This window comes from Sceloporus occidentalis, unplaced genomic scaffold (assembly GCF_023333645.1).
Source record: "Sceloporus occidentalis isolate IW3139 unplaced genomic scaffold, rSceOcc1.0.p SCAF_8, whole genome shotgun sequence".
NCBI lineage: Eukaryota > Metazoa > Chordata > Lepidosauria > Squamata > Phrynosomatidae > Sceloporus > Sceloporus occidentalis.
In genome coordinates, this window is record NW_028316988.1 from 20678318 (window position 1) to 20700050 (window position 21733).

The 21733-nt window shown below is 43.3% G+C and overlaps 2 protein-coding genes across 7 annotated transcripts in view; one reads left to right on the top strand and one right to left on the bottom strand.

The window, feature by feature from the left end:
* SH3GLB2 (SH3 domain containing GRB2 like, endophilin B2) overlaps positions 1 to 8658 on the top strand; it is a 48553-nt gene extending 39895 nt beyond the window's left edge. For 2 of the 5 annotated variants that reach the window (XM_089535157.1, XM_089535154.1), the window contains 6 exons: positions 454 to 477; positions 2862 to 2951; positions 4290 to 4390; positions 4835 to 4849; positions 6021 to 6285; positions 7192 to 8658. In XM_089535157.1, the coding sequence (XP_089391283.1) occupies positions 454 to 477; positions 2862 to 2951; positions 4290 to 4390; positions 4835 to 4849; positions 6021 to 6285; positions 7192 to 7299 (603 nt within the window). In that variant the 3' untranslated portion in view covers positions 7300 to 8658. The remainder of the gene's footprint in view (positions 1 to 453; positions 478 to 2861; positions 2952 to 4289; positions 4391 to 4834; positions 4850 to 6020; positions 6286 to 7191) is intronic. The other 3 variants (XM_089535153.1, XM_089535155.1, XM_089535156.1) reach the window with 2 other exon arrangements.
* Positions 8659 to 10534: 1876 nt separating this feature from the next.
* NUP188 (nucleoporin 188) overlaps positions 10535 to 21733 on the bottom strand; it is a 46471-nt gene continuing 35272 nt past the window's right edge. For both annotated transcript variants that reach the window (XM_089535159.1, XM_089535158.1), the window contains exons 34-44: positions 21104 to 21285; positions 19606 to 19806; positions 19174 to 19266; positions 18805 to 18963; positions 17589 to 17726; positions 16113 to 16187; positions 15553 to 15762; positions 13969 to 14100; positions 12866 to 12939; positions 11442 to 11571; positions 10535 to 11274 (exon numbers count right to left, since the gene is read on the bottom strand). In XM_089535159.1, the coding sequence (XP_089391285.1) occupies positions 11104 to 11274; positions 11442 to 11571; positions 12866 to 12939; positions 13969 to 14100; positions 15553 to 15762; positions 16113 to 16187; positions 17589 to 17726; positions 18805 to 18963; positions 19174 to 19266; positions 19606 to 19806; positions 21104 to 21285 (1565 nt within the window). In that variant the 3' untranslated portion in view covers positions 10535 to 11103. The remainder of the gene's footprint in view (positions 11275 to 11441; positions 11572 to 12865; positions 12940 to 13968; positions 14101 to 15552; positions 15763 to 16112; positions 16188 to 17588; positions 17727 to 18804; positions 18964 to 19173; positions 19267 to 19605; positions 19807 to 21103; positions 21286 to 21733) is intronic.

Sequence of the window (21733 nt, forward strand, 5' to 3'; positions counted from 1 at the left end):
ACACACACACACACACACACACACACACACAGAGAGACATAATACAAAACAAAACAGAATAGGCAGTACAGATAATCCAATATACTAAAGAATATATTCATAACTTCACATAAATTGGGGACTTCCCAGCTGGACCATTCCCATTGCTAATAAAAATCAATAAATCCGCAAGTACCTTTGCTAATATGAAAATCACATGAATTGTTTTTAGTAGTGTTAGCATTCCCGGGAGACCCTTTTGCAATGGAGGGATTTTTTCAGTCCGTTCCCGTGCCTCCGGCAATGCTTGGCTCTCTGGCTGTCTTCGATGGGGGACAGGTGTCCTGGAGTTAACCTGATGGTGTCCTGTGATGTGCCTCCACCACCCAACGGCTGTTTCATTGTGGAATGTGGCTCTTTGATGTCTTCCAATGCTGACTTCCTCCTTTCCTGTTTGCTCTGTGGCCCCCACAGCTTTGGAGTGACGAGGTGGAAAAAGTAAGTACTGCCGACATTCAGGCTCTCCCATTCACTTTTCTAGAAGACTGCGTGGTGAGGATGTCAAGCAGGCTTCCCCAGTTTGATGCCCTCCAGGTGTCTTGGATTACAGTTCCCATCATCCCAACAATCCTAGCAAGGGGGACAAAGGAACTTGCTATGCAACACCTCTGGAGGGCATTGAGTCAGAGGAGACGGATGTTGAGGGTGGCGAGAGACAAGCGGGAGACCCAAGCATTCTTTAAACTCTTCTTGCTAGGGTGGGACTACACTACCCAGCAAACTCTGGGATGCCACCAGAGTATTTTAGCCCCAAAGCAGCCCCGATTTCCCTCCCCTCCCCATTACCAAGGGTGTCTCACAGGGGACCGGCTGCACCTGGTGACACTTTCGGGGTGCCAGTGTTTCCCAAGCATCTTTTGGAGGAAACATGCTGTAACATTCATCCCTTTAAAACAATGGAGCTCAGTGCAAGAGATGGGGTGAGTGGGGCGAGGCTCAGTGGGAGGAGAAAGGAGAGGCCTTAAATTAATTCTATTTAAATTCACTTTAAAAACATCACATCTTACTAAATATTCACGTAGGCTGTCTGTATGATATTGTAATGTAAAGGTGTGATTTTAATTTTGCCAGTTGTTTGTGTCACAACGATTACCATTAAATGCATTGATATAGAGTGGGCTCTGGGTATCTGCTGGGATTTGGTTCCAAGAGCCCCTGTGGGTACCGAAATCTGGGGATACTCGAGCCCCGTTAAATGCAGTGACACAGTAAAATGGTTTTATGTATATATAAAGTATGTAAGATCCCTTATATAAAATGGTAAAATCAAGGATTGCTTTTTGGAACGTATATGTTTGGGGAATATTTTCAAGTCGTGGATGCTGTGGATAAAGAATCGGTGGATGCGGAAGGTTGACTGTACTGGAATTATGATTAATGGGCAATGTTAGTACAAAAATGTTACTAAGAATTCTGTATGGAGTGGTATAAGAGGAGGTCAAAGGGAGAAGGGTGACACCATGACTTATCGCACTGGTGGACACCAACCCTAGTGATGCCTTTGTGCTGAATGTTAAGAATTCAGCTACAGTGTCCAGTGGCATGAGAACTAGATGTGGCAGAGGAATTACTTATCTGTTTATTCCTGTAGCCCTCCGAATGGTATAGAATTAAGGGCTTCTAAACTTTGTAGCCCTGTGAAACTCCCTTTTGGAAATAATGCTCCATACTTTAGGTGCCACCAGTGGGGTGGCATACAGACTTTACACTGGCGCTTGGCTATCTCTGGTTACAAGTGCCCTGGTTTTGTCAAGACAGGCTGGCAGGCTGATTTATTGATAGATTGTGAGGCTTAGCTCCCCACTACTGTTGTCAGGTTTTCAAACTAGCAGTTGGGTTCCAGAGGCAGAAATAAGACGGAAGGGAGGTGGCTAGGTTCTTACACCATAAAAAAGAAGAGCAGGTCAATATGTTCATCCACAATTAATAACATAATCATGTAAAATTAAACTAGGAAATGCAAGCCTTGCACAAGTAAGCAAAACATTTTGAACCTTCTAGAGATCACTTGGACTTCATGACTTTTGGGATTGATCATTGAGAAATATTTCTAAAGTATTTTTTAAAAGCTAAATACCAAATGAAAGTGCAGTACGACCTGCGCATCTGCTGGGGTTACGTTCCCAGACTTACTGCAGACAGTAAAAATTAGAGATAATAGCAACTTTATATACTTCCCACGGATGTTGATGTTAATAGTCATGCTGGAGGACCTCCAGATGCCTAGAGAGAGACCTTTTCCCCGCATGCGAGTAAGTGAAACTGCGGGAACAGATGCAGAGGTCATAGTGTATTAATTTCAGTTAAAGCTGCCATGTTTTTCTCTGTAAAATAACATATTTTTCACATTAATCAAATACACAATACACATATTTCTGTCTTTGTGAAGGGTGCATACCCCGAAATATGGGATTTTTTTTGTTATCTCCTTCAGTCTGTTTAAAAGCAAGAGTTTTCCAGCTCTCAAATAGGGGACATCCATATAGTAAGTACACCTACCAGCCCTATAAGAGACAGGTTTTCTAGTTCTCAGATAAGGGACACCTGTTATAATGAGGAACACCTTCCAGTCCTATAAGGGACAAGCTTTCTGGACCCCAAATAAAGGAGACCAGGCAACCCTACTCCTCACGACCACCACAATAAAAGATGGTCGGAGAGTTTGTCTCCTTGCGTAGGAGGGGGAGATGCATAGCTAAAGGATTTTTAGTGTTAGGCTCTGTGTTTGGCTTGTTTCAGGTTTCTGAGGCTGTGCTCTTGTTTTCCAAATCATCCGCAGTGATTCTTCCTGTCGTCTTGTTTCATTTTCTGCTTTCTTGCAGGCGGAACATGAACTTCGGCTGGCCCAGACAGAATTCGACAGGCAAGCAGAAGTGACCCGTCTCCTCCTCGAAGGGATTAGCAGCACCCATGTGAGTCCCTCTGACATAGATTGTGGGGTTGTTCTTGGGAAGGAAAGTAATGGTGTATAGGAAACGAAATGGAACTACAAGCCAGTGGAAAGAAAAGTTTAGCCTCAGGAATCCTGGAACTATGAGGATAATGACTGGCAAGCAGGTCATCATGAATTCTGGAATATCAATATGCAAAGGGATCTTGTAGCACCTTTGAGACGAAGTGAGAGAAAGAAGTCGTAGCATAAGCTTTCGTAGACTTATCAGAAGAAGTTGGCTCAGGTCCAAAACACACTGCAGAAATAATCCAGTTTGAGACCGTTTTAACTGCTCTGACTCAGTGCTAGCGAATCCTGGGAATTGTAGTTTATTGTGGCACCAGAGCGCTCTGACAGAGAAGGCTAAATGTCTCACAAAACTACAGCTCCCAGAATTCCCTAGCATTAAGCCAGAGCAGTTAAAGTGGCCTCAGACTGGATTATTTCTGCAGTGTGTTTGGGACCTTTGTCTACAAAAGTTTATGCTATAACTTCTTTTGCTCAGTTAGTCTCAAAGGTGCTGTAAGATCCCTTTGCTTACAAAACAGTAAAACACAGACTATAGTGAATAATGGCCTGCATTTTCTATCAGCTACCAAGGCTGCATCTGCACTACAGAATGAATGCAGTTTGACATCACTTGAACTGCCATGGCTCAATGCTATGGGATTCAGGGATTTGTAGTTTTGTGGGACATTTAGCCTTCTCTCTCAGAGGGCTTCGGTGTCACAACAAACTACAAATCCATGTAGGAAGCACAATCCAAGCACTCCCAACAGATGGCCATTCAGTCTCTATTTAAAAAGCTCCAAAGAAGGAGACTCCACCACTCTTTGAGGCAGCATCTTCCACTGTCAATGTCCTTTTACTGTCAGGATGTTCTTCCTAATGTTTAGGTAAAATCTGTTTTCCTGTAGTTTGAATCCATTGTGTCATGTCCTAAGCTGCATCTAACCACTAGTTATTTAGTGAGTTATTTATCCTTCTCTGTCAGAGAGCTCTGATAGCACAACAAACTACAAATCCCAGGATTCCATAGCATTGCACCATGGCAGTTAAGGTGGTGTAAAATTGCATGATTTCTGCAGTGCAGATGCAGCCCCCATCTCTGGAGTAGTAGAAAACAAATTTGCTCCATCCTCAGTATGTCATTCCTTTGAATATTTAAACATGGCTATCTGTCACCTTCTCCTCTTGCTCCATGATTTCTTCAGGATTAAAGTGAGATCCCTAGTTAGCTATTAGCCATTCCTCATAATATGGAGTCCTTGAATAGCAAGGACTTGCCTGATGGCTTTCTCTTCTTTTCTATCTCCAGGTCAATCACCTCCGCTGTCTCCATGAGTTTGCAGAAGCTCAGACCACATACTATGCTCAGTGCTACCAGTACATGTTGGACCTGCAGAAACAGCTGGGCAGGTAGGAGAGACATGCCTCTTCTTTATATTTAAAAGAATTGTTCTCAGCTCTTACATTTTTTGATGTTCTTCAAGCGCATGGTCCCATCTTGGGCTAGTGGCTAAGGTTCTTAGTGCCATCTTTTCTGCTTCCATATTTTTCTTTTAACAGTACATAAGACAATGTCAATGGGTCTGTTCAGACATTGGCTCAGTGGTTTGTGTCAAAGTTGGACAAAATGGCTTACAAGCCCCCCCCCCCCCAACTCTGATTCTACTACAGGTGGAAAGCTTCCAAACATAGACAGCCAGTAAGCAAAGCGATCTTGTAGCACACCTGTTTCCTCTGACCAACCTTACAAAAGCAAATATGTTGCCCATCTCTACTTTTAAGGGCTGGTACAGGAAGCTTTATTATTGCAGAATATTGATACTGTCTTGTATCTCCTCTTTCCCTTGCTGCCAGTTCCAGAGGAGAAATGTAAGTAAAAGACCAAAGGAACCTGGGATATTGAGAGGGGATAGAAATGCTTTGGCAGGGATGCATGGTGGCAATGGGTGCGTTCCAGTTTGGGCTCTGAAAATACTCAACCTTCGCTTACTTACCAACATAAGATTCCTGAGCAAAGTGCACTTTCGTCACAGAGCTCTCTAGGGAGATTTCCTGCTGAATAGCTCAGATTTTGCATTGTATAGAGCCATAATTTAGTATGGAGGTGCCGGCAGAGCAGCAGCTCTGAACATAAACAGCCTGGTTAAGGAATAAGAGATTCTGAGAGATGTATACTCTCCCCTTCAGTCAAATTCTGTCAGGGATGATTTCATACCCTCCAACTGTCCCATTTGGGCAGGGACAGTCCTGATCAAGTCTCTGTTGTTTTACTTTACTTGCTGCAAACTGAGTTCAAAGTGCAAGGGTATGGAATCTTGTTCTTCCCAGTAGGCTCAGGCAAAAGCAAACTGCTGCAGCCTCTCCTAGCTTGTTTGTTCTTCCTCAATAATAACATCTGCTTTCTTGACTGCACTCTGATGTTGCTTGTTCACAAGTGTCCTGGTTCTCATCTGTGAAATGTTGTGGAGGGTATGTGATTCTAGTAGTCCACAAAGGTAATTTTTGCAGTCTCTTACAGAGACATATGTGACATATTTTGGCTTAGATCCTATAATGCACAGCCTAGCATACATGTTCTGCAGGAAGAACTATGCAACATCTTTCCTCTCATCCCCTCAGACTCAACATTTAGCCACTGCAGTACAGACATCCAACCATTCAGTAGCTAGTGGATAATGGGAGTTGGTCAGAAAAACAGCTGGCTGTGCTTCCACAGCCAGGCATAAACTGATGATGTCCAGAAGAGTCTTCCAGAGGTGATCAGCCAGTCCCTGGCTATGGAAACACAGACAGATGTTTCTTCGGAGCCCCCCACTTTCCACCAGCTACTGAATGGCCGTGGGGGACACTCTAGTAGCTAAATGGTGAACCCAAGGAGGATAGATCTTAGTCATTGCAGAGAGGAAGGGGATACCAACTGCCCAGAAAAATACATGATCAGGGCTGTGTTGGACTCACATTTGCTTATGTGACTAATAGAGTATTAGTTCTGGTGTGGCAGGCTGGAGCATGGTAACTCCTTTCTCTTTTTCCTTTGCAGGCTTCCTGGGACCTTTGTAGGAAATGCAGAGTCCACTTCTCCAGCCACCACCTCTCCCACTGCCATGGCTGCTGTTGCCACAGGCCCAGCAGTGCCCACCATTCCAGTGGTGCCCACTGCTGTCGGGGCACCTGGCTCTGCCCCAGCTGTTGAAGCGTTGAACCCCAGTGATGTGAAGCCCCCCGCCAGTGGGACCCGGAAGGCCCGGGTGCTCTATGATTATGAAGCGGCAGACAGTAGCGAGCTGTCTCTCCTTTCAGATGAGGTTGGTACCATGAGTCAAACACTTCTCCTTCACCAGTTTCTCAAATACCCTTCTATAACTGCCTAAGCCAGTAACAGGAATTGGTGTGAGTTGTCTATACAGTACAGTGGGGGCTCGGTATCTGCTAGCATTTGATTCCAGGACCCTCTGTGCCTACCAAAATCTATGTATGCTCAAGACCCATTTCCTGTACAATGGCATAGTTAAAGGATATCCCTTATATAAAATGGCAAAATTGAGGTTTGCTTTTGGAATTTGTGTGTGTGACTATTTTCAAGCTGTGACTGCAATGGTCCCTAATGCCCAAAATCCCTTAAAGAGCACGGTTTGGAGACTGCTGCTATAGAGGGTCGATTGTAAATGCATATGCATCTGAGGAAGTAGACTGAAGTCTACGAAAGCTCACACTGCCAACTTCTTTATTTCAGTTAGTCTCAAAGGTGCTACAAGATCTCTCTACGTACTTACTAGGTAGTGATAGGTAGTGCACAAGCATTATTTCATTACTGTGGCCAGAGTCCTCTATCCCAGCTATGCATGTGTAACATGGAGTTACACACTTCTGAATGTTACATATTCACTGTCCCTACATAGCCCTGAGTTCAGTAGCCCGTTGTGATCAATAAGAGTCCATTCTCCTTTTGCTGTGGAAATAGCTGGTTACCGTGTCCACTCGCCCCTCACACAAGGGGGAAATGTTCACAGGAAGGTGAAAATAGCAGCCACCTGCTTCCAGAGCAACAGGGGTAGAGACCCCCATAGATGGCAGTGACTGCTGCCCAATAGGTGGGGATTTGGGGAGTGGGTTGTGCCGGAATTAAGCATTTAGCACCATAACCATGATGCTTCTGCCTATGTATAGCCCATATCTGATTCTGGTCATGTCTGCCTGTCTCTTTCTTTTAGATGATCATGGTTTACAGCCTGCCAGGGATGGATCCAGACTGGCTTATAGGCGAGAGGGGCAACCAGAAGGGCAAAGTCCCCGTCACCTACCTAGAACTGCTTAGCTAAACACGCCTGGGAAGGAATCCCAAAAGCAAATCAACCCCCTTCCTCTCTCCTGACATTTTTTTAAAGGCTGATGATGATTTCATCCGAGACCATTTGCTCTCTTCGGGGGTCAGATTTTTCTTTTTCCTCACTTAAATGTTTGGGTTAAGGCCACCCGGTGTGACTGAGAGGCTGCTGGTGGTGTTGGGTTGTTGTGCGTGGTAGTGGCGGCAGTTGTGAGTTCCTTCACTTTTACAAGGCTCCCAAAACTGAACGGTGTCCTCAATTACAGCTTTGAGAGGTTGGTGATGGATTTCCTTTAGTTTCTAAGCCCCTTAAAAATGGCTACGAAACTAGCCCTTGTTCTTCCACTTCTGCACTTAACTCATTTTATTTCAAAGCAAATGGACTTTCTAGAATTAAGCTCTTCATTTCACTGATGGCTGTTCCAGGCCTATTTCTGTCCATTTTATACATTCCAGAGGGATTTGGTGGAGCTGGATTAATTTCCTGATTTGAGCCAAACCCTTAATTCCACTTCCAAACTTGTTAAAGAACTGTGAATCAATGCAGAAGAAACGTCACATATTCTAGTAGAAACGTCACATATTCTAGTAGACTTATCTGGTGTGGGTTAGATTCTCAAACCTCCATAGTCTTTAAGTGGCTCTGCCACTAATGAGTGATTTTGGGGAGACTCCAAAGAATGTGGCGAACCAACCCCAGAGAGAAACACAATTATCATCATGGGTTCATGGGATTAGTGGTTCAAAACCTTTTTGCTATGACTGTTGGGCTCCTTCCATTACTGAGTTGACACTGTCGTCTCCCGGACCCAAAGAACATTCTGTTGTCTCGATATGCTTTATTTATTCTTGTACCTGTTAACTGGCAAGGCTGGACTTGATGAATGTTTTACCACAAACCACAGATCAGTTTCCTGAGACGCCTCTCCGCTTGGACACTTAAAACCACACGCTTGGAAATGGCTCCTGTTGACCTTCTCATCTGCTCTGTTCATATTGCATTGGAGCACTCAGGGGGAGCGAAACTCTGGAAGTCATGGGAAATGCGTTAAAACCTGCAGCAGACCTTCCTTGCCTAGGGACTCCCCTGTCTTTTGAGTAAGCCATATTTCGTTCTCTGGAATGAGGACAGAACCAAGCTGAGCAAATTTCCTTCTTTAAATAAAAACCTCAGTTGGCTTCATCGACTGCCCTTCCAGATGTAGCTGCGCAGATGCTACTTGGCTGCGTTTGTTTTTTTATTTTGGTTTCTGACATTTCTCTTGAGCCTTTTGAATTTAGCCTGGCTGCAAAGCATTTTTTGTGTGGCATATGTATAATGACTGACATTTGCCAATAAAGCACCTAGCCTGTCTTTCTGTCTTGCTTTTTTTTTTTTTTTTGGCATAGGTTTTCTCCCTCTCTCCAGAATTCTGTTCTTTCCATAGGACATCGTGGACATATTCAGCGTTGTTGCAGGCTCTGCTCAAGCATCAAAGCACAATTGGCATATACAAAAAAGCAGGATTGTTAACTTTTGAAAAGGAATCTTGTTAGGTACAGAAGCTTCTCTTCAGGATAGTGGTCAGGAGGCGTAAGCAGCAGTTATTTCACCTTCTGCTCACAGGTACCACGTTTATAATAATGATTTTAGAAAAGGTTCAGTTATCTCTTGGGTGGGCCTCTGTGGCCATCCATATAGCCTTCGACTAGACATCTTTTAATGTCTCACACTGGCTGGACGGCCCACCCTGAACTATCCTTAGGTCAGGTTGATACTAGTCAATAATAAGTAACATGAATAAGTAAAGAATAAGTAAGATAGCTTGGGTAGTCAAGGCTGAAATGCTTAGCTAATTCTTTACCTACTGGATGTCAAAGAGTGCTTGTCTACATTTAACAGAAGTCTCCTGGCAGCCTCTGGAGTATTCTGGTCCCAAATTCACCCCAAATCCATTCCTTGCTGCAGGATTTCAGTGTTCAGTTGTTGAGTGAACAACAGGCAGCTGCCTTCCCATGCAGTCCCTGTGAACTGGCCAGCACCACCACTGCAGGAACAAGTCACTCTGAGGTCAGAACAAGGCGCTCAGCCATGTTACCAACACTGCGCACCTCGTTCTGACCTCACATCCGTAGAGCATCTTTGCAGGGACGTTAGCAGGGATCACATGGGAAGGGAGCCAGCCATTGTCACTGCATTTTGCTCCAGGTTCTCTGAAAAACCCAGGGCAAAGTAAATCTGTTTAATGCAAAACAAGAGGCGGAAACCCTGCATTGGGTCTGGACATTGTGAATAGAGCCAGGGCCTGGTTTGGGGTTTGGTACCTGCGTAATGAAAACAGGATGCAGCAAGCCCAGGGGGAATTCAGGGTTTTATAAGTAATGTAGACAAACCCATAGCAGGGGGTATGGGAGCCAGTAGGCTACCTGGTTCCATTTGGGTCCACATAGAATGAAAGCAAGTATCTTCTCACCATCTTCTTGAAAAGCAAAGACTTTTAACACTGCAGCTATTGCTATCTCTGTGCTTAAAATATTTTCCACAGTTTCCTTAGTTTTGAATTCTATCTAAAAGCACTCTCTCAACCCTCCTCCTTGCAGTGGTGCTTTGTCTGCCAACCCCTGACTATGTCAAGAATGTCCTCTGCATGCTGCTGAACAGAGTGCCACTGAAAGGAATGAAGAGTTGGTACAGCACATGCATGTGCACTGTGTGCCCTTGGGTGGCTTCTACACCTTTCAATCTCTTTGAGCCGTTTGTCTTTTTGCTAAGGTTCAGCTGCTTTTATTTGCTGTGAATGCCTTTAACACCTTTGGATTGGGAAGGAAGTGGGCAAAGAGCTCATATGTAAAAGAAAGGGTCCAATACTTTTGTTACTGCTACCTTTGACTAATAAATTTATACCTGCAACTCACTTCTTTGCTTCCTTCCTCTTTCCAGTAGGCCTAGGATAAAGTTAATACCTAAGGGCAACAAACAGTGGTTTTAGTTTGTAGCAGTATTTTTTCAAACTTTTCAGGTGACACATCATCATCCATAGATGGCAGTTGCCTTATGTGGAGTCTTAATGTATTACTCCAGAAATTTCAGTAGTTTTTCTACAAGGCTCAATAGAAACCTGAGCATCTAATGGCGCCTTAAAATCCCTGTTGCAACTAAGCTCTTAGTTTATTCCTGGTTATTTCTGAATTAAAAAGAGAAACACAGCATTATGATGATACTCCAAGGAGCATTATGATGATACTTCCAGTATTGCTTAGAAATGTTTTTAATCAGTATAAATAGGGAACAAGTAATACAAAAAGAGTGAGACCAAAGCAATGGAATTCTGGCTTTAAAATGTGTCTTGAAGGAAGAGGCTGCCCCCACCATTGAAAAGTCTCACCTGCACTCTGGTAAGCCTGAGCAGGAGTGCCTGGTCCAATGGGACAACTAAGAGAAGTCGACAGATAGGTCTTCACTTCTGGTTCCATCCTTTGTCTACGCTTCACCAGAGGCAGGCTGCATCTTTATACTGAGAGGTTAATGCCCAATCCAGGAAAGGTCCCTTCAAGCCAATCTCTTTCCCTCCAATTTCCTTCCTACATGAACTGTAACAATAAGGAATTGGTTCACTAAGGCCAAGCCAGATTGACTCATCTCACACAAACAACAACTAGTTTTCTCTTAAGAAGGCATCTGGTTTTGGACCATTCCACTTCCTTTAGAGAGCATGCTCTTCTGGCGAAGGTGTTGAAGTTTCCTCCTGACGCCAGGGGTGTGGCCCAAAGCTGATGGAAATGAACTTGGGTGATCATCTTGAAAGGGGCTGCATGGAATCTATCTTTGCACATGTCTGACAAAGGCCTGCACCAGCTGGAAAAGAGGTTCCTGTCCTTCAGGACCTAGCTTTGATGAAGATTTTCCTTGCGGAGAGGGGAGAACACCAGTAGCAGGAGAAGAGGGGCCGCCACGGCGAAAATAACGGGAGAGGCTGGAGAGAAGAGTACTCTAAAAAAGAAAATGTGACCTGTTAGATTACTATGCACACCATCTGGAAACAAGCAGGAAATACTCTTAGAGTGTGTTGTTTGTATCAGCTGCAATGAACCTGTCACTTCAATTCGTATGAATGCTGAAGGTGGTGGGTGGCTTAATACAGCCATCTATCTACTTACCAGCTCGGAACTAAGCTCCTGTTTCATCCGCTGCTTGTCTCTTGGGTGCACAGCTGGGTCCTTCAAATACCGGACAGCCTGAGAGATGAGCAGGTAGAAACAGTTTTCCATTGTAAACATAAGAAGAGACCTGAAGAAAGAAATGTCAAGTCAGACAGTGAGAAAAGCACTACAGGAAGTAGTGGTGATGTTGGCTTAGAGTCAGGTGGTGGTACTATTCCCTCCAGGAAAATCAATTCTAGGTACTTCAGGCTATGTGGCCATGTTGCTGGCGAAACATCAGGAATAAACTCTTCTAGGTCATGGCCACAGAGCCCGAAAAACTCACAAAAACTATGGATGCCGGCCATGAGAGCCTATGACTTCACAATTCTAGGTACATTTCAATACAAGCTTTACATCTGGATGGACAATTATGTACTGTAACATGATGGTTTGTTTTCACTAACAGTGTCCTACTCCCCATTTTCCATGTTAGATCCTCTTTGGCTTGATCATCATCAGAAGAGGAGCAGACAATGCCAGTATGAACTAGGACCTTTCAGCTGCAGACCTAGCTGGGGATTTTTCTGTGGCAATAGTTGCCAATGAGCACAAAAGTTATAGAAGCCAGTCAGTGTCCACTGAGGACAGCAGAGTGTAGCTGGTGAACATGAAACAACTACATCCTTGCCTTGCCTGCAATCCTATTACTCAGTTCCTGTGCTGTAAGGCTGTCATGATAAAAAATACTTTTTCTACTGTTGTTTTGCACCTTTGAGATATACACCCAACAACAAAATCACCACCAAAAGCAGAAGACATGTTCTTGTGACTGCCTCTTTATTCTGTTTAGCCTAGGACAGAACAAAAAACAAGCCACAACAGCTACCAAGTACAGCCATTCATGTATATGCTTGACCAAGTGTGATGGATTTTGCCTTAAGTGCAAGGTTGTCTGAAAGCCTGGCATTTTTATTTTGTCAGCAATTACTTATCTAGACCAAATGTCATTCATGAACAATGCACAAGGACGGAAGAAATGCGGATGAACTCCCAGATGAATGCACTGTCCTTTTCTTTCTCCTCAGAACAAAGACCAGTCACCTTTCCTCCTCTGAATTTGCCTCCCCACCAATAAAGAACAGCATCAGGACTACCTGGAGCTAGAAAGGTCAGGGCTCAAAGGGCAAGAAAATATTCCTCTGTGCCCAAAAAGAGACATTAAATTAAAGAGACAGAAAATTAAAACAGATACACATATAATTAAATGCAGCAGGCATGTTGCTGGGTACTAAAATATTCCTAAATAGAAGCTGCTGGTGAACAAATTTTGCTTTTGGGGAAAGTCTCAAGGAGGCAAAGATTGGAAGCATAAAGCCTAGGAAAAAGTGTCCCACCTCCCATTCCTTGCAGATGGGTAATAAAGGAAATTAGGTACGTACTTGAGAGTCTTATTTCCTTCTTGCTGGGTGGTCAGCCCTGCAGGCAAAGTGAGAGACTCCTTCTTCTTATCCAGCTTTACAAAAAAGGAAAAACTATAAGTTATCATCAAACATGAAGACAGCCAGAAAAGAACAACCTGGACTGGAGTTTGGCAATTTAGTGGCAAGTACACTATTTGTAAATGAAACAGTTAAAACACCACTGCAATTCCAACACAGAAACCCTGATACCAAAGTGCTTGGATTTACTGGATCTGCCCCATTTATTAAAAAATTCCAGCTGGAATTCACAATCACAGTTATGAATGCATAACCTAAAGTTACACATAATTCACAATCCCTGCATATTAATGATTTTGGCAATAGTGTAGGGGAATATGAGAAACTGTAGAAGTTCCCCAATCCTGACTTATAGGGCAGCACCTACTACAAGCAATATAGGCTAAGAGATGCTATTTAGTTATATATACTTAAGTAGCTCATCTAGAATCTTGGTCCCCTTCCTCATATGTATTTTAGTAATAAAGAGCTAATACACTCTGGAAAAAGTCACAACTAAACAGCTTCCCCAGCCGCTAAAAGAGAAATAATACTTCCCCTTGTACTCATGAGTCAATTATGTTAAAGGAAAAGATATTCCACCTAAACATTAGGAAGAACCTGTCAGTGACAGCTGTTTGACAGTGGAATACACTGCCATGGACAGTGCTGGAGTCTCCTTCTTTGGAGGTTTTTAAACAGAGGCTGGATGGCCATGTCAGGAGTACTTTAACAGTGTATTCCTGCATTGTAGAATGTGGTTGGACTGGATGGGGTCTCTCCCAACTATATGGCTCTTAAGTCAGGGTTTCCAGACATCCCATTGGCGACATATGCATGCATCAGCCATGCTATGTATGCAAGGTGAATTATCTGTCATAGTGCAACAGATACTATTCTGCTGACAGCAGCAGCAAGTTGTCCTTACAGCAACATTGTGTATTGTAGCTGCGCACAGTGCATTATCCATTGTGTTTTGCACAACAGCAGTCATTGACACCATCTAAACAATGTGCTGGATTCTTCTATTTATTGTGCTAGTGCAGATCCCTCCAGATCCTTACCTCTCCTAGCATGTTGAGGGCCACGTTGACAGTGGCCAGCAGTGTCCCAAAGGAGGGGGCCACCTCAGAATCAAAGGCGGGAGTAGTAAAGCTCAGCATAAAAAGGATATTGTACTCAGCAAGGTCCAGTGACTGCAAGAGAGAACGAGATCAGAATGCATGGAATCCAAGATGGGTCATGCCATGAGGCCATAGTCTTTCCGATGCTATGGCTGGTGTCCTGTTAGTCAAGTTAGAATGTCATGTTAGATTTACTGTCGGGAGGGGGAGCCCTAAAACACAGACAAATCACATGTGAAGGAGACAACTAGGGTACCAATCCTGGCATGCTCATTTTCTGTCTGCAGGGATTTTTATTCTGATTGTAGTAATATGCCCAACATAAAAGTCTGAAATGTACAACAAAGCTCTGAGATTCTTGCCCACCGTAGAAATTTGGCTGAAAAGAAACATCAAAATATGTGAGTCACTGTAAAGTGAATTAAGTTGTGCAAATGAACTACAGCTTGCATACACAGACACCCATTTCGTGTTGCATCACAGGACACAAGCCAAGATGTCTGATGTAAGCTGATTGCCACAGCAGAGTGGCAAATGCAAGTGTGCCACACCTTACTTGCAGTTTAAGAACCTCAGACATGGCATGTGTTAAGGGAAGCAAGAAAACAAGAATCTCCAGTAGAACATTTGCTGAGAGATCAAAATCACAGCCCAGCTGTATTTCCCAAGTGCCCTAAGGATACACTCTGAATGCCCATGATGCACCCCTCCTGTTGAACTTAAGTAGTTCTGGAACTAACCAGTAGGATGGGGCAGAAAAGGAAGGCATTCACAGTGGAACATGAAAAGGGGAGATCCATTCCCATCTGCACCTGGAGGTCTCTTTCCTTCATTTTGGCTACCTTAGTCAGTGCCTAGAACAATGTAGAAAAGAGTATGGACTACAACTCCCATCATCCCTAAGCACTCTAGCTAATCCTTAGGGATGACCAGAGCTACTATCAAAAAATCATCTGGAGCACTTCATGTTCCAAAGGGGAAGATGCTAAGATGGCTTTGCTTGGGCTAACTTAGAAAAACGATTGCATCTCTTTAGAATTACACCTTGGTTTCAGGAATCTTTCTTCCTGAAAAATAAACTGACACAGCTAAAGTAACATACCTGGCACTCCCTGGCACATAAGAATGAAAAGCCTTCTGATAGCAAGGACTCTGGAAGAAATCTAGCCGTTTTGATGCTTAGCCTCAAACAATGTAAACATCTGGTCAGTAATGGAGAGTTAACCCTGGCACATGTGCAATATAAAGTGACCTGGCACCTTCTGTATAAGACTTAGGGATACTGGACTACTCCACTCCATCCAGATTCCCATCTGTCAGGATGTGGGACAGAAATGCATTTCATTTTTAAAAGCTGGATCCTTTATTCACTAGCATGTCCTAATTTTTCCTGGAGTAACCAAGGAAGGAATTCTTCTTCAGTTCTCACTTGAGGGAAAAGGCAAAATGCAGACACAAGTATGACAGCCTCAGGTATGACTCTGCAATTTTCTTCTTAAGAAGAAGAGCCTGTAAGTTTGGTACCTGATCAAGGAGGATTTGACAGATGTCCGGGGTGAAGTTGCGCAAGGCAGCTAGAGATTTGCTGAGGATTTTCAGGAGGCTGTACTGCACAGTGCGGAGAGCCTTCTGCTCTGCTGCTTCTGTCTCTGAGTTTGGTGGCTTGGCAGAAGCCTGCAGAGGACGCTGGACTCGAGGCATGACGGCCGATGGAAGGGAATCGCCATTCTTGGTCTGAAATGAAGCACAACCAAGAAGTGCACAGATGAGAAACTGAAGAAGACACCAGATCCAGAGCATAATTTTGGCTGCTAAACCTGCCCTCGACTTATACATGAGATCAACTTATAGTAGAGTAAATACTAGTTCAGATTCACTACCACAACTGAAATCAACTGAGTATTATTCATATGTGCCCACTGTCTGTCCTTAAATACATATGCAAGCATTGAATTTTTAAAAAACTATGAACAACACCCCACCACCATGACAATATGTGGACTGGTACCATCCAATGGGCACTTGGCTTTTAGTTGGGGGCTTCAAGGAAGGGAGTCTTTCTTTTTTCACTCTAGGTCCCTTACCTGTAAATAATGCTGAAGCATTTTGCGGCTATGGAGGAGCGAAGTGCAAGCCTGGCACAGGTAGCACAGATTCACCTGAAACATGCAAGACATATCTTTTAGTAAATGTAAGATTTAGGCACTAGACTTTCCATGGAAAGGATGTGATAGACCCACAGAACCCAAATTCAATTTTCAGACTATTGCCTTTGCATTCTCTCTTAACCTCATCTCCCATCTGTAAAATGGACAACAACAATGAAGTGGGCTAAGTACAGCCCTGTGGCAATATATGGAACCCCAGGGTTGTTTTGTGGCCTACAGATCACCCATTTTCAGGTCTCTAGAAATAGTGATTCGCCTTTTACAATGATGACAGTCCCTCCTTACCATGGCATGTACTGAAACTGTACCTAATATCCTCTTTGGAGATTTTTAAACAGAAGCTGGATGGCCATCTATCAGGAGTGCTTTGAATGTGTCTTTCTGAACAGCAGAATGTTGGACTGGATGGCCCTTGAGATCTCTTCCAACTCTAGAATTCTATGATTTCTGATATGATTGGCAAGTAAATTCCATGGATTGCTTGCCTTGCATGTATTGTGTGGATAGTCTAGGTAGACAGCGCTGGGGTGAAGTTGGATTGTGGCACACATCAGTGACACAGGTCTACATAATCAGGAGGTCTTGAAAGACCAATTTAGATTGCTGGGTACAAGATTATAAGTCAGAACCTCCCAGGTACCTTTCTTCACAACTGCTATGCTCTATGTGCAGGGCTATAAAAGCAAAGCTGAGGAGACAGTGGTGTGGACAGACAAGGATTCAGATTTATTCAGATACTGGGAAAGCTAGGAACAAATCAGGCCTGTAAAAATGTCAAGAGTAGTAGATAAGGAAGAAGTTACATTAAAAAGGTGGCAATGCAGCTTTAAAACTAAATTCTGAGAAAGAGTGACAAAAGGATGAGGAACAAGTGTTCTGCTTTGACCAAATGAGAACAGACAAGAAATAAGCCTTGAGCATATAAAGAAACACAACAGCCAAAGAAGTGTTAAGGCACAGGGGGAAATTCTCATGCCAGCAGTGTTTGAGAAAAGCAACATTTATAGGTGTTTAAATGTTGATTCTAGAAGACTCTGAATCAAGATGGGAGAGGCAGAGTGGTTGATTGTAAACCAGAACATAGATACAGTGAGCATGAGGGAAACCTATGGGAATGGAGAAAACTGATGTGTTATTATCATCCCTAGAGAAAAAGAACAGGAGGCTGTTACTGCACTCACAACTTTGCGATGGCCAGTCAGCGAACTGAACACTAAAGCATCTAGTCTGAACCAAAAGGACTCTTGTAATGTGCTGAAGAGCCTGCTGGCCTTCTTTGTTTCAACCTGAGTACAAGAGCCATTTGCCAGCTGACCACCACAAGCGGAGATATGGTGATACCTTCTCCGATATGATGCAAGAATATGAAGAACAACCCTGAGCTCTCCCTACCTGCACATCTCCCAGGAGCTGTGGCAGATGGAAATGCCACTCTTTCATGAAGTTGGAAAGCTGAAGAATGAACCCCACAGTATGATCTGCTTCCTCAAGGCAGGCTAGACTCTGCACTGTTCGGACGGCATTCAGGCACTGGAAAGATAGAAAAATAAACAAGATTCAGAGGAAGAACTTCTTGCCTTCCCCCTGCTCTTGGTATGCTGAGTGTCCCCCTCCCCCCAAAAATAAATTAAAATCTACCAATGCAGTTTCCAAAACAATTAAAATTGTCACAATTAATACAATATTAAATTATTTTAAAACATAGAGAAGTTAAAAAGTAAATAAAACAAACCCCTCCCCCCCAATAAAAAAACCTCCCTGGCACTGTTACCTATTAAATGCCTGGTTACACAAACATTGTACATCTCTTGCCTCGCCATTAAATTTTACAGACCCACACTACCCGATATGATGAGTACGCGGGTGGCAAGAAGCAATGGCTTGTTTTCTTTCCTTAATTTATATCCCACCTTTCTCTCAGCATGGGATTTAAGGTGGTTTACAAACATTTAACATTCATTATATCTTTAAAAAACTAAACTATCAATGTTAAAAAATACTATCAAAAGTTATGACAATTAAATCAGATTTCCATTTTCCACTGAAAAATTAAAAGCCGTTTTTATTAAACATTTAAAACAATAAAATAGAAATACAACGCCTTCCATCAAAAGCTCTATCTGCTGCAACATATTAAAAATCAAATGCCCTCCCTAATCAAAAAGGTCTTTACCTGTCATGGAAACATATCAGGGAAGAAGCCAAGTGGATCTCTTTGGGATGGGAGTTCCACAACCTAGGAACAGCCACTGAGAAAGCTCTCTCTTGTACCTTCAGCAAATATGCCTGGGATGGCAGTATGATTGAGAGGAAGCCCTCCTCTGCAGATCTTAAACTTCAGGCAGGCTCATTTAAGAAGCTTTGCTTCAACTCCTTCCCAGACACAGAATAACTCCCTTGAGGAGTCCAAAGCCACTCTATTCCTAGCAATTTTCAAAGAAGGCATAACGCCTTCTTCCTCATCTCAAAGACTTACAGGTCAATTTCAGTTGTAGAGGTTATTTGGTACTTCTGCTTTTAATTGTGGTGTACTTAGAAGAGGCTCTAATCTTGGGAAAGGTAGCTAGAAATTACTTTAAACAAGCAAACAAACCATTTAATAACAAACCTGAAGGATTCTCTCTTGATGGACACCTACAAAATCCAAGGCATCAGTGAGAAAGTTGTACCGGAGAGTCTTCAGAAGGCGCTCCATCAACGAAATGGAAAGACGATAGACTCCAGGCCAGGAAGGGGCATCCAGAGATTTCCGAGAGGCAGGTGGCACCTGTACAGACAGCTCAACAAATAAATGCTGGTCGCAGATATCTCACACACTCAAATCATTATATAAATAATAATGCAGATTAATACACTAGAGATTGTATACAGACCCCCCACCCCCCACCCCCACTTCATTGTGGCAGTAAAACAAGTTGGCACAGAGTAAGCAATCCTGATTGCAATGGGCGAGATATGGGAAGGAAGGGTCACTCACCTGACCAGCTCCATTAGTGCTGAGCTGGTAGACACTCAAGAGGGGCAAACAGATGCTCTGCATGATGCCAGCTCCTGCCACAGCTGCTGCCCCCTGCAAACAAGAGATCAGTCACTCTTGGAAGAACAACCAACTTTCCCCCGGGCCAAAGGGAGAACTCAGCACTGCTAGGTTTATCCATTTATTGGCACACCCTTTATATTGACACATCTTTTTATATCAACACTGTCTCCTAATTGTCAGGTAGCCACCACGTTCCAATTCCACATATCTCCCAAATGACCATATATATACTTTTGTGGCTCATGAATGAAAATGCTCTATTTTGGAAAGGACCATTTCAACCTATCACAATGCTCGCTAACCACATATCATGATACCAGCCAGCTGATCTGTGTGTTGAAAGAACAACAAAGGTTGTGCACCTCTCACCTGCTGGGTCCTGACCAAAGTTAGCAGCAGATGTAATGAGGCTTCTGTAAAGTGGAGGTTTTGCTTCAGCCTTAAACTGATCTCCAGGGTGGTGAAAAGAGTTGGGAGCATGGGGATTTTTCTGGTAACTTGTAGCCAATAATCTCCATCTTCATCCACTTCACAGAGCTCTTTTGCTAGATGAAGTCCCAACACACATACCTGCCATAAAGAGAGGAAGGATACATGGCTATTAGGATAGAGGAAAGACAGATGCTGAACCACAGTAAATAACTGTTACTAACTAATAACGCTTTTTGAAATTCATATTTAGTTCACGTTCAGTAAAACAATGGAACAAATTATCAAAACTATTAGAGGTATTTGTAGAATAGTAACCTAGGCTAACAGGCAAAGGGGGGAAACTAAATATAGATAAAAACAGAATATTAGGGACATTCAATTAATACATGGAAATAGATTAAAACCACTGTGTATTTTGCTAGACATTCAGATTATCGTCAACGGTTAAAATGTGGGTACAATTCAGAGACATAGCTGTGTTAGCTTGAAATATCAGAATACAAAGAGATCTTGTAGCACCTTTGAGACTGACTGTGCAAAAGAAGTTGTAGCATAAATGTTTGTAGCCTTTGTCTTCTTCCTTAGATGCATGGGCCCAGTCTACAAAAGCTTGTGCTACAACTTCTTTTACACACACAGGGGCTGTACAGACTGGCTTGAAGTGACGGCGTGGGGGGCATGGTGTTTGGATGAGGACCATCCCGACAACATTCCCACGCCACTGTTATACTGCCTGCCTGCCCGCCCACCCAGTGGGCAGAATCACGGCATTCCTTTGGCACAGCATTTATATGACGCATGCTGAAAGGAGCGCCAAAAAGTGCTGTGGCAGCAGCATGGATGCTTTTTTGCCAGCTCTAAAAAGAGCGGCATTTTGCTATTTCTTTTAGAGCTGGCAAAGCACTGGACTGGCACCGAGGCATACGGTTGCCGCGGCCCCGACCGGCGCTGAAAGTGGTAGCGGGACACCACTCTATCGGGATGGTCTGTAGAGCCCCTTAATCTCAAAGGCACAACAAGATGCTTTTGCGTGCAGTTAAAATGCAGTCTAACTTTCTATGAAGTATTTTGTTTTGGGGGAGGAATATCCTCACAGTTTGCATTATCTTGGCTGCTATCCAATGATCCTAACCTCTTTTATCATGCCATCTCCAAATGGGTGAAGTTTCTTCCTTTCCCTGCCATGGAATCTCATCAATGATGAAAGGCCCCTTTCCTTGTTTCTACCAAAAGAGACTGAGAGCACAGAGAGACGAGCCTCTCCAGATGAGCCCTATTGGGCTTATATAGGGAGGTATAGTCCTTCAAATAACCTGGACCCAAGCTGTAGTTTTTTTGATGAGTGCAACTCACAACAGATTCTGGGGAGGAAAAATTGGGGTCAAAAGCAAACAAATCAGCCTTCACAATTTATAGGCTGCTAAAAGGTACTTGCCCCATCTCGCTGGTCTTTCTGCTTATGTCTGGAGGCATCATCTGTTTCCATGCTGTCTTTGTCATCTGTGGAATCTCCAGAGGTCAAGCAATGCCGAGTGTGATCAAAGAGGGCAATAAATTCCTCTTGGAGTGTTTCACACACACTCAACACCAGCTGGGAATACTGAGGGATCTCGCTCACTGTAACAAACACATAAAACACGTTGTTTTGACACAGACCAGAGAGAAGCAGGAGGGGGAAACAAAACTCCTATAATTCAATCCCAAGTTGAAACAAAACCCTACTAGAAAATTAAATATAAAATCTTCTCTATCTCCATTTCAAAAAACTGTATACCCAGAATCATTCAATGAATATTTCTTTATTTAATGTATACCCTGCACTTCTCCTTAAAAGGGACTCAAAGCAATTTACAAAAATTTAAAGTCCAGCTAAAATCTTATTTTACCAAAGTTAATTAAACAAACAAATCTATTTAAAAGTACATAGATAAAGCAGTTTAAAACATATTTGAAACAATAGCACAGCACACATTGCTGCCTCGTGATTTAAACAGTAGTCCAGGGAGAATACCTCATGAGCCGCTCAAAGGTCTAACCTCGAAGGGAAAGAATGAATATAGACAGT